Here is an 11,244-nt window from a genome sequence, read left to right as displayed (position 1 = left end):
TTTATTTATGTTAAGGACTATGATATGTGATAATAAATATTATTGATGAAGGTAATGTTAGGTATTTGTGATAGTTTTTAGAACTTGTGGGTATAAGTCAAGTTTCAAATTTTAAAAAAATAAAATAAAATACATTTTGAAAACATGTCCCAACACATTTTCATCTTCAAACCAAACTTAACCCAAATTAGATTTTTCAAAATAAATTTGAAAATCTATGGTCAAACGCTAGCTTAAACATCCGGCAAAACTTCGCATAAAGTTGAAATAGCGAAAGTGCCACCTAATAGAAACTTTAGGACAAACTTAAATTTACTAAGATTTTTAGATGCCGCGTGAATAATGTCCAAACGCAAGCTAAATTGATGAAAAGCAACCAAGCGAAAAGGAGCTGAAATTTTTTTGCAGATAACATCCGCGCACAGGTTTTAATTTCAAATCTCAGCAACCAAACCACAACTTAGTAATCCATATTTCGGACAAAATTGAGAGGATCACTATAATCACCAACCAGTTATCTAAGTCCAAATTAAGTTATTTTCAGAAGCCGTAAATGGAAGAAGGTACCAAAACTAGCTTGAATGTCCCACTGACAAATATTCTCAAAAACAGATCCTTCCCTATCAAGATCTCTAAACCATGCAGTCTGCTCATCCCGTGGTTTTTGTCCCACTGATGGTTTGCTTTGCCACGTATATTTGTTTCACCTTAATAGATGGAAAGCCCTTTTCTGCACCCAAAGACTGATTTCTGCCATGGAAACCCATTCTGCGATGGGACCAATCATTTCCAGCCATATTTCTTTGATACATCCCACCACCCCTGTGATAGTTATAGCCTGCAGATTGACTCTGCTGAGCAGATGTATTCTTCTGTTGGGATTGTGTTTTGAAACCACTGCTGCCCGGCTCTTTACCGTTGTCGCTAACGCGGTTTCTGAGAGTATCATTTTTGCCAATATCTGCATTAACACATCCGGAGGAGCTTTGACTGACAAGACTCTGAGCAGAACCACCAGTAGCCCCAGACTTAGAAGAATGCACAAGGCCCAATTCATCAGGAAACTGAGCTGCATTGGCATCTGTTGCAACTGTAAAACTGGGGGTACCATCAGAGGCTTCAGAAGGATGAGACTCCAAGAACCTATTAGTATTCAATGACTGATCCACAGAATGACCGTGCCCAAATTTAGAAGGCAATGCGCATTCAGCTTGCTGCTGCAAGGGATGAGAGATGGGAACAGAATGAAGAGGTGACGCAGGGACATGAGACCAGCGAGCTTGGACTGGCATTTCAGGTGCAGACTGAGTAGAAACCAAAGCAAAGTACAATGTTATATATGAGAACTACTTGCACCAATAGATCACATAACAAAAATCTAGAGCACCACAAACACAACAACCAAAAAAAAAAAAAAAATAGTATAATCCCACAAGTGGGATCCGAAGGTAGTGTGTACGCATACCTTACCCCTACCTGATGAAAGTAGAGAGGATGTTTCTGATATACCCTCGGCTCATCTAGAGCATTACAGATTCCATATTTTAAGGAGCAACTCAATAGTTCCGGCAAGTGTATCATGTAAAAAAACAAAGATTGTGCAAAAGTTACATCCCAAGAAATGAAGACAATTAAAACATGTATTCTCCACCACAAATGGGAGAACAATCTTATTTTTTTTTACATAATACACTAGCCAGAACTTACTGATTTACTCCTTAAAATATGGAATCTGTAATGCTCTAGATGAGCCGAGGGTATATCGGAAACAGCCTCTCTACTTTCACCCGGTAGGGGAAAGGTAATGTGTACGTAGACCTTTACCCCTACTTGGTGAAGATAGAGAGGTTGTTTCCGATATACCCTCCGCTCATCTAGAGCATGACAGATTCCATATTTTAAGGAACAATTCTATTCACATGCCCTCCTTTTTGTCTTTTTCCCCCCTATCGGGGGAGCAAATAGAGGGGGGAAAAAAAAAAGGGGGGGGGGGGGGGGGGGGGGGGCGTTAATCCAACAGATCAACTCACATCGCTGATGGAATCGCATTCCTTACCTGGAAGGGAGATACATCAAACATGGCCAAAGGAGAAGCCATGGGCATAATTGGTGACGCAGGGCCAAGATGCTGGATGGTAGCAGGCATATTTGATAAACTGCGCTGAGAACCAGCCATATTTACGTTATTCATATCCCCCTCGGCGATGCCCATTGCAGAGGATGAGGGTGTGTGCTTCCAATCAGGCTGCTTTCCAGAAGGTAAATAAGTGGTACCCATAAAGCTCAATCCAACCTGGCCATACTGTCCAACTGGTGCAAAATGATTATAGACCACCATGTGTGGTGGACCTTGAACCCCAGGGATACCTCCGGGTGGGCCTATGAAAGGGCCAGTAAACCCTGCTGGATGACCGTAGAATGAGTCCAACGTAGAATGGCATTGCTGCCATGCACCAAGTGGACCTGAACTAGACACAGTAGCCTTCTGTGACTGTGATTGGGAGCCACCCGACTCTTTATGTGGACCAAAGGCAAAAATAGGACCACCTAACACAGGATTCATCTCATAGAAAGGAAAATGTGACGGTGGGCCACCAGGAAAATGAGATAGGATTTGGCTCGAAGAATTCTGGGGACTTGGCAGGGGCTGCCACAATGATATCGGAGGAGTTTCAACATTGAGATCAGCAGGAAGAGATACGCTAAGAGACTCTTCTGCCCTTGATTGGCTGCTCAATTGCTGATCACCTGCCATACAGACTGATTAATAAAGGTTACTGACAGAACAATCAAATGATAAACAAAGCACATTGGGATATTTCAACCATCGTACCTTCAAAGGTTTTAGCTTCTGAAATAGCAGAGCCTAGTCCATTCCCGACAATTTCATCACTGCTGATAGCCGCTACAGCAACAGCAGAAGCAGCTGCTTCAGCTTCAGCCTCACAATCTTGTACATTTACACATGAATCATTTGCACGTTTGTCTTTCTCAAAGAAAAGGGTACAATCACTCTCATCTGGAGAAATATTACGGGAAATTTGTACTTCAGCTCGATTAGATCCTGGAGCTCCAATCCCATGTGAAACAACACGACTACTAGTATGAAGGACTGTTGGGGAAGTAACAGCACCTATTAAACGGTGGATTAGATTATCCGAACAATATAATGATAACTCAATAATACATGCATATGATATGACAAGGAGGGTTACCAAATTGAATTTTCTCGCCAGCAAGCAGGGAGTTAATTGGACTTGCAGCAGAAGAAAAAGATTTGTCCTTTGTTAAGATGGATGATGATGGTAAGATGGGCTCAGTGACTGCACCATGAGCTCCAACAGAAGCTGCATGTGCTTCAAACCTGGCAGGGTTCATAGCCTCTTCAAGTTGGCTCTGCGACAAGGCAATGACCTATGCCAAAGTGAGTCAGAAAATTTCTCAGAGCCAATGATTGCAGCGATAATGACCCACAAAGAAAATAGATCCCATAGCCAACACAGTAATAAACAAAAGACCAACGAGCAATAACACCACCAATAACTCAAGATTAAAATATGTGAATATCCAGTACCATTTATAAAAAAGCAGATGATAAAATCCAGTAACAAAATAAGGCATTATTTAGCTGATGTTCCAAGAAAGAAATCATGGCGGACTTCTGGCCCAAATATAGCCAAATATGTTTGATACCATATCAATAATTTGGAAAAGAATAGTCACTCCATTAATTTTAGGTTTGCAGGAGGAAAACTAATAGTAGAGAGGAAAACAAAGCAGCGAAGACATTTTGAAACGGCAGATTAGAACTGGTGAATCCCGCAAATAAAATGCTCAAACGGAAGATTAGAACTGGTGAATCCCGCAAATAAAATGCTAGCACAGAAAAACTTTTGGATGCATAGGTGCGCAATGGAACTGTGTCATTTACTATCGAGCTAGCAAAACCAGCGTTAAACTTTTCATTGGACATCTCATCAAAGTATAATTTGAACGACAGAAATGACAGTGATCTAACCGGAAGTGGTTCCTGACTGCATAAAACATCACAGATAATTAGGTGGACTAAAACCGACAAAAGAAAACACCTGTTGATTGATCTGTGCACTACCCCATGAGTTTAGAGGTGATGATGTAGCATTCTCTGTATTCTTCTTGCTCTCAAACATCAGGCCTGGCTCAAGGTCATCTCCACCAGCAGAAACAACACTACCAGAGGTGGTTTGGAGCAACCTGTCGAAGTAAATGAATAACATACTGATAAGCATTTCAGGAGGACAAGAGGTTCTTTTGCTATGATTTTGCCAATAGAACACACATACTTGGCAGTATAAAATTGTTTATCAGGCTGAGATCCATTGCTCCCTGAAGGTGTTCCAATTGGAGCTAGTGGCTGTGACACCACGGTAGTAAATCCAGTGGACACATTCTTATAAGCAGATATGTGCGCCTCTGAAGCAATAATATCTGAATAATTATTCTTATTCTGTGTTTCTCCACCCACAGATGCAAAGATTTTATTTGGGCTAGTTGTGACTGCAATACTTTGTCTAGTCGTCCGAGGTTTGCGTGGAGGCTGAAAACATGATTAAGAAAAGGTTAAGATATAACATCGCATAAATATCAACAGGTAAAAATGAATATGGATAACTCGCCAAAACCTTAGAAACACGGGATTTCGCCTTGATCTCTTTTTCTCTTTGTTCTCGCCGATCATTCAGCATTTGCCTCTTAGACCTGACTTCAATAAAGTCATCTTCATCGCTAGGTGCTTCTATGCCAGGCTGTTTAAAAACACGCACAACACCACTCTGCAACGGGGCATCAACATCCTCCTCGGATATGTTCCTTTTTAGATTTCCCTCGCCAGCGTGTGAAGTATTCTGACTTTTGTGCAGCACAGCCTTTCTGTCATCTTTGCTTGGCTTGTTACTGGAATCAACCTCATGAGAAGCAGCATTTGCTGACATAGGATCAAACTCTACATTTTGCTTCGGTAGCTTACTAGAGAAGGATCCCCTCTTTGATCCACTTTTTGCAATAATCACTGTAGCAAATTTCCCACCGTGATTTAAATTTTCACCAAGACCAGAGTCATTAGAAAAAACCATGTTGGATGATTGCCTGCTATCTGAATTTTCCCGGATTCGAAACTCAGTTCGCTGAACTGTTCGACGAGGCCGCCTCTGAAATCTACTTGACTCAGAATAAGGACCATCAGAAGTTGGAAAAGATGACCTCAACCCAGAACCTTTTACAGCATACGTGAATCTTTTACCCTTGTTGCCGTATGCTTGGCCTTGAGCCCTGCCCCCAGCATAATTTTTCTCATTAGAAACTGACTGAGTTGATGGCAGCACAGAGGACTGCTTGCCATCAGAACCCTTCCCCTTAGATGGCTGCACATGCCTATCAGCATTAGTCAAGCCCCTAGCCTCAGCTTGAAGAGCTAACTCTGAGATAAGCTTTCTATCACCAGCACCTGCAATCCCGATAATATTGGCTGTAAGAGCTTTGCTTTCTGCACTTCCTTGTGCTGGCTTACTGTCATTATGTCCTCCAGGCCTCAATGCAGAAGTATGTTCTTGATTTGCTGAAAGAGATTGAACATTGTCTTTCATCACACACAGAGTAGAAGCATCTAGAGCAGGCTGGGGAGGCACAGAACCACCGGAGTTCTGACTGGTGTTGTAATGAGCCTGCACATTGGGCTGACCAAAAGACATTGACTGAGCAGTGATTGGCACAATCCCTTGTGAGACAGTAGATGAATACCTGAGCTGACCAAATTGGAAGATGGGAGGCTGTGATGGATGTATATGGGTAAGGGATGGACCAACTGATGGATGTAGATGAAGAGGCATTTGAATGGAACCAATTTGGATGGCTGGTACTGGAGAAGGTATTAAAGAAGGACCAGAAAACAGCCCAAACTGAAGCTTAACAGATAAATCAGGCTGACTAGAAGATGTTAAACTTGACACACTAGTCTGACCACCAGAAGATGGAGTGCCAAGGGATGAGAAAGTTTGCTGAGCACATAGGCTAGGGCCACAATACACATCAACGCCATCCAATAGATTTGAGGCTGCGGCACTGTGAGGTTCAGTACTCACTCTAAACTCAGATTCTTGCACAATTTTTTCAGTTTCTTGGACCCTGTCAGAGGAGCTATCCAAACTAGCCCCAGGGGGGGCCTCAACAGGATGAAGGCACTTTTCATCAACTTGAACCCCATATACAGATCCACCTTCAGAGGTTTCAGGTCTATCAAATACACTTTCTTCATTCCTTGAATTCCTCTCAAAATCATCACTTGGTATTGCAACTTCGACACCCTCATCAAAGCCCAAAACCAAGTTATCCAACTTGTGAGATGATTCTTCCTCGCCTAATTGGAGATCTTCAAATTCTTGGTTCAGGTCAGGATTCTCATCATCTGCTTCACGCACTTCATCCTCTTCCCTATAACCATCTTCATCCTCATCATACTCTTCTTGCTGCTGCAACTCACCATTATCTTCCACATTCCAGTCTTCATCCTCAATAGCAGAGATAGAACTGGAAGCCGTCTTCATGGCATCTTTTGCAGAATTATCATTTAAGAGAGCACATTCATACCCAGAAAGACTTACATTTTTTCCTTCTGCGGAAACAGATACCGAACGAGAATCTCCAGATTCATCCAATTCATCATGAGAGAGATGAGGCGGAGAGTTCGGAGGGCTTGTAACAGATAGAGAAGACTGTGAATCACACCTTGGGCTTATATCTTTATTCAGTTTAGTAACTTCTGCAAGAGTGCTCTCCTGCAGGGGAGCAACGTGTTCAGATAGATGGCCACCAAGATAGCTTGTCTGCCTCGTAGAGTCACCTCCTCGATGATGAGCATAATGGCTTTCATTGTCAATAAGGTTCGACGTACCAGGATGATCGTTCATACCCCTGAAAGTTCTCTGCATAGTAGAGAGTACAGGTGGAGGAAGCACACGTGGCTGTCTCACAGAATGCCTAGACTTACCATAGGAATAAGGTTCATCTGCTTCAGAATTTTGATATAGCCGATCTGAGTAAGGAAAGCGTGTACTGCCACGAGAACGAGCTTGCCCCCAACCAATATCACCATACCTATCTGAAAGATTATCATGAAATTCTGTGTCCATGTCCCTGTTCCTGGTGTATGGATCAGCATCCATAGGAAGGTTCCACCTATGCTCTTTCCGATGGCCAAATTCATCTGTATATCCTTCTCGTCCACCTTTGGCATAACTACCAGAAGCCAAATATCCAGCTCCTCCTGAAAAATCTTTTCGGGGAGCTGCTCTGCCTCCAGCAGATGCATCCCTTCTTGGACTATGATGGCCAATATCTTGGTCCTGTAGATACATTGATGAGCTACTTCCATTCTCAAGTGCATCCCCTCTCCACGAATTAATAGGTCTTCCTCTGTCCGGAAAATTTGAAAAATTCTCTCGAGAGGAATAGTGCTGGGAACTTACATCAGCAGATCTGCTTAAGACAGGGATGTCAAAAGATGCTGAAGTTGTTAAACGTTCCACCATTCTTTCACTCTCATCCCAATTATCCATATCAGCTCCCCCTGAAACATCAATTTCCTTGTTCATGGGAGATATTTTGTCATCGGTGGTGACAACTAAAGTATCAGTTTTTGGCCCTTCAGCCTGCCTCTTGGCTATCTTGGCCTCCAATTCCAGAAGCTTTAGTTTAGCAGCCTGCTTCCTCCTTTCTTCCTCCATGACAATCCTCCTTTTCTCTTCCTCTCTAGCAATTCTCTGCTCTTCAGCTCTTCTAACTGCATCAAGCCGCTCTTGCTCTGCCCTCCAAGCAGCTTCTCGTGCTTCATCTTCCAATTTTTGTCGACGCTCTTCCTCTTCTCTAATCACTCTCTGTCTCTCCTCTTCCTCCCTTCGAGCTTGCTCCAATGCTCTTTCTTGTTCTTCCATAATTCGTTGTCGCTCAAGCTCTTGCATCTTTTGAACTCGTTCCAGTTCAGCCTCAAAGGATTCTCGGACAGGGTCATAAAAATCAGTCTGCTTAACCACATCCTTTTTTCTCTTGATCACCGCAGAAAGTCCTCCAGGAAAGAGATCCCTTTCATCAAATCCTGCAGATTCATAGTCTTTCAGGTATGGATCCTCTATGTATGGCCTTTCACCCCTTGAACGGGCACCTTTCTCCCTGCCCACATTCAGAACAGGATCAGTCATAGGAAGTGATTTCCCAACGGATGCAAATGAAGGTTTTGACCCGGAGTTGTTCTGAAAGCCATCGCGCTTGAATCTGCTGGACGGTTCACTACCAAGGCGATCTTGAGTCATGTGCTCAACCCCTCGACTATTGGATGATTCTGTTGCATGATTCCACCGTTGTCTGTTGTCAGTAACAATACCCGTGTCTTTCCTTCCGTATGAATAATCCCGACTTCCAGTAAAACTTTCATCACGAGCGGTGTCCCCAAAATGTGGTGGGACATACTTGTTATCTTTCCCAAAATCTTTCTTAACAAAAGATTCCCTGGAGCTAACAACATTCCTGTCATTGGCAATGTCTGGAGCTTTACCATCTCTAGGAAGGATTGAGTTCCTCCATGTGCTCCCTTCCCTCCCTTCTCTACTAGGTATTCTCACATCCCTGCTATAGGTGTCACCTCTCAGGGGATCAATGGTAAACCCATTCCCAGTCTGAGCCTCTCTAGGACCCCTCCTTTCAAATTGATTATGAGCAGTTTTATGGGGCAACACATTAGTTCGAGGCAGGTCAAAATCCCTATCCCAATAATTATCAACTTTTGAAATCCCAATATCTCTGCCCCTATCCGCAAATACGTGTCCAGTATCACGTTCATCATCAGCCCAATCAGACCTAGGATTCAACCGGACTAATGGAAGTGGCCCCGGAAAGAAATCTTCCTGCTTCCGAGGTTGATCCGCCCTACGAGCACTGCTCAAACCATGTCTTTCATACCCATTTACTGCAAGGCCATTTCCAGTTGCATGACGTGAAGAGTGCCCATGAGGACGCATATCAACCACTGAACTCATGTTGTAACTGTCTCTCTGTTCGTCAGATGTTCCTTCACCAGATAGGTGCTTCTGCTTTTGATTCAAACCATCCTTTTGCTTGTTTGTCGGTCCAGACGAGGCAGGCAATGCAGCTTGAAGAGAAGGAAAATCCTCGCCTCTCAAAACGGAGACTTTCTCAGCAGTCAAAGGAAATGTTTTTGCAGGACCATTAACTGCAGCTCCAATTCCAATTCCAACTCCAATTCCACGAGCTGAAGGGGGCATATAGGATCCACTAACCTCGTTGTTGATGCCGTCAATATTATGCCCAGTCTGATCCAAACCATCAACAACAACCTGACCATCACTTCTCACATCTTTCTCTTGCAGTGCAACAGCAGCAGCAGCAGCAGGTTTAGTCCAACCCATACCAGAGGAGGATGGCCTCGGTCCACTCCCTTGACCACCACCTCCCAATGCCCCACCGCCCGATCCTGATAAATCAAATTTCTCATGCTCTTTCCTCAATGAAGGCAAATTCAAGGGGGGTGGAACAGATAATTTCGCCCCAATTTTCTGCGTACTCCGATGCCGGGACAGAACAACCATACCTCCACCCCCACTACCAGGCCGACTGCGGCCCATCCCCCCGGCCTGGCCATAAGAACCACTATAAGATTTATTATCATGATGAGAAGTCTGTCCATATGATTTATTCAAATTCACAGAAACAAATTTGCTCCCAACGCCGCCATGATTGGCCATATCAGAACCCCACAACGCATCAAAAGTGTATATAACAATGTTTTCTCTAGCCCCCAAAAAAATGTTTATCGGCCCCCAAAATCTCACTGTAAAATGATCCAATAACAAAAACCCTAGGAACCCAAAAAAAAGTGAGAGTAGTAGTAGTTTAATTGGGGATAAATTTATTATTACAGCTAATAAATCGAATAGAAGTATAGAACAGATATTGAACAGTATTACAGGCTAGATTAGGGTATGGATGCAAAGCGGGTCGGAAACGGGTTGTTGGATCAGGTGAAAATGAGCAGGCAGGATAATGAGCTTACCTCCGACGGCGTAAGATATATGACGGCGATGTTTAACGTGCGCCGTGTATAGAGATTAGAGAGAGAATGAATGACGTTAGAGAAGAAGCCCTACTACTGCTCTAGTCGTCGGACAATAGAAGAGAGAGAGAGAGAGATCACTTCTCTTCGTTTGGAGAGAGAAAATTGGGGTGAAACAATGAGCGGAACATTAGGGATTATCGTTTTGTCTTTTCCTTTTGTTCCCCAAACTTATTATCTAATTACATTTATCTCCACAATGTTTATTGGATTTCGTCAATGTCGGCCCTCGACTCCTTTACTTTTTGGCATAGTTAAATCGATTAAATGCAAAATTGTTATGCAAAATTGTTAAATCGGCACACAAAATTGTTTAGACAAGGTAGGTTGCTTTGATGGTAAGCACCCTTCACTTTCAATCAATCATAATTCTTGTGAGTTCGAGTCACCCCAAGAGCAGGATGGGTAGTTCTTGGAAGGAAGGATGCCGAGGGTCATTTGGAAACAGTTTCTCTACCCCAGGGTAGAGGTAAGGTCTGTGTACACACTACCCTTCCCAGATCCCACTAGTGAAATTATACTGGGTTGTTATTGTTGTTGGTGCAAAATTGTTATGCATGGATTGTTAATTTGTTATCACTGAGAAGTGAAAAATGTAACATTAATTGTGCCGTGATCTATCATAGATAGCTATGCTGCCATTACTATTTTAATTTTTTTATATATATAAATATAGATATAGATATTTATTTTGCAAAATGCTACGTTAATTCTATAAAATATTATACCAATATCAAACATTGTATATTTGTATTTAATACGCAAAAACTTAATAATACGAATCGTTATCTTGCAAACATACATTAAGTTAATCACACGTAATATTATGGTGGAATTATTTTTTCTCATGCGGTCAATTAAAAAATCCCTATTAAAGTAACAACAAATGTTTGAATAAACATAAAGTTTGGAAATCATATTTCCTTTAAAAAAAAAAAATCAAACTTCTCTCCCAAAGTTGTTGAAACTCCGAAAGTTCTAAAACATAATTAAATTCAAACTTTAGCTAGCAATTCAATGTTTATGTGTCGAATTAAATAATTGACAAACATATACACTAAATGATTAGAGATGTGACTTCTTTCTGG

General features: G+C 42.3%; 1 protein-coding gene across 2 annotated transcripts; it reads right to left on the bottom strand.

The window, feature by feature from the left end:
* Positions 1–397: 397 nt before the first annotated feature.
* LOC107766666 (uncharacterized) lies at positions 398–10,312 on the bottom strand. 2 transcript variants are annotated; one of them, XM_016585482.2, is made up of 7 exons: positions 4,662–10,312; positions 4,323–4,576; positions 4,089–4,233; positions 3,216–3,414; positions 2,834–3,133; positions 2,057–2,748; positions 398–1,304 (listed from the first exon to the last, which is right to left on the bottom strand). In XM_016585482.2, exons 1-7 carry the CDS (start codon positions 9,786–9,788, stop codon positions 651–653), a joined length of 7,371 nt encoding a protein of 2,456 aa, XP_016440968.2. In that variant the 5' UTR covers positions 9,789–10,312; the 3' UTR covers positions 398–650. The 2 variants fall into 2 exon arrangements, with proteins under 2 accessions (XP_016440968.2, XP_075090606.1); XM_075234505.1 differs by having other exon boundaries at positions 2,057–2,760; positions 4,662–10,297.
* Positions 10,313–11,244: the final 932 nt, after the last annotated feature.

The sequence above is a fragment of the Nicotiana tabacum genome, chromosome 17 (genome assembly GCF_000715075.1).
Source record: "Nicotiana tabacum cultivar K326 chromosome 17, ASM71507v2, whole genome shotgun sequence".
Taxonomy (NCBI): Eukaryota; Viridiplantae; Streptophyta; class Magnoliopsida; order Solanales; family Solanaceae; genus Nicotiana; species Nicotiana tabacum.
The sequence above is the reverse complement of the archived record's forward strand: the minus strand, read 5'-3'. Positions and strand labels throughout refer to the sequence as shown.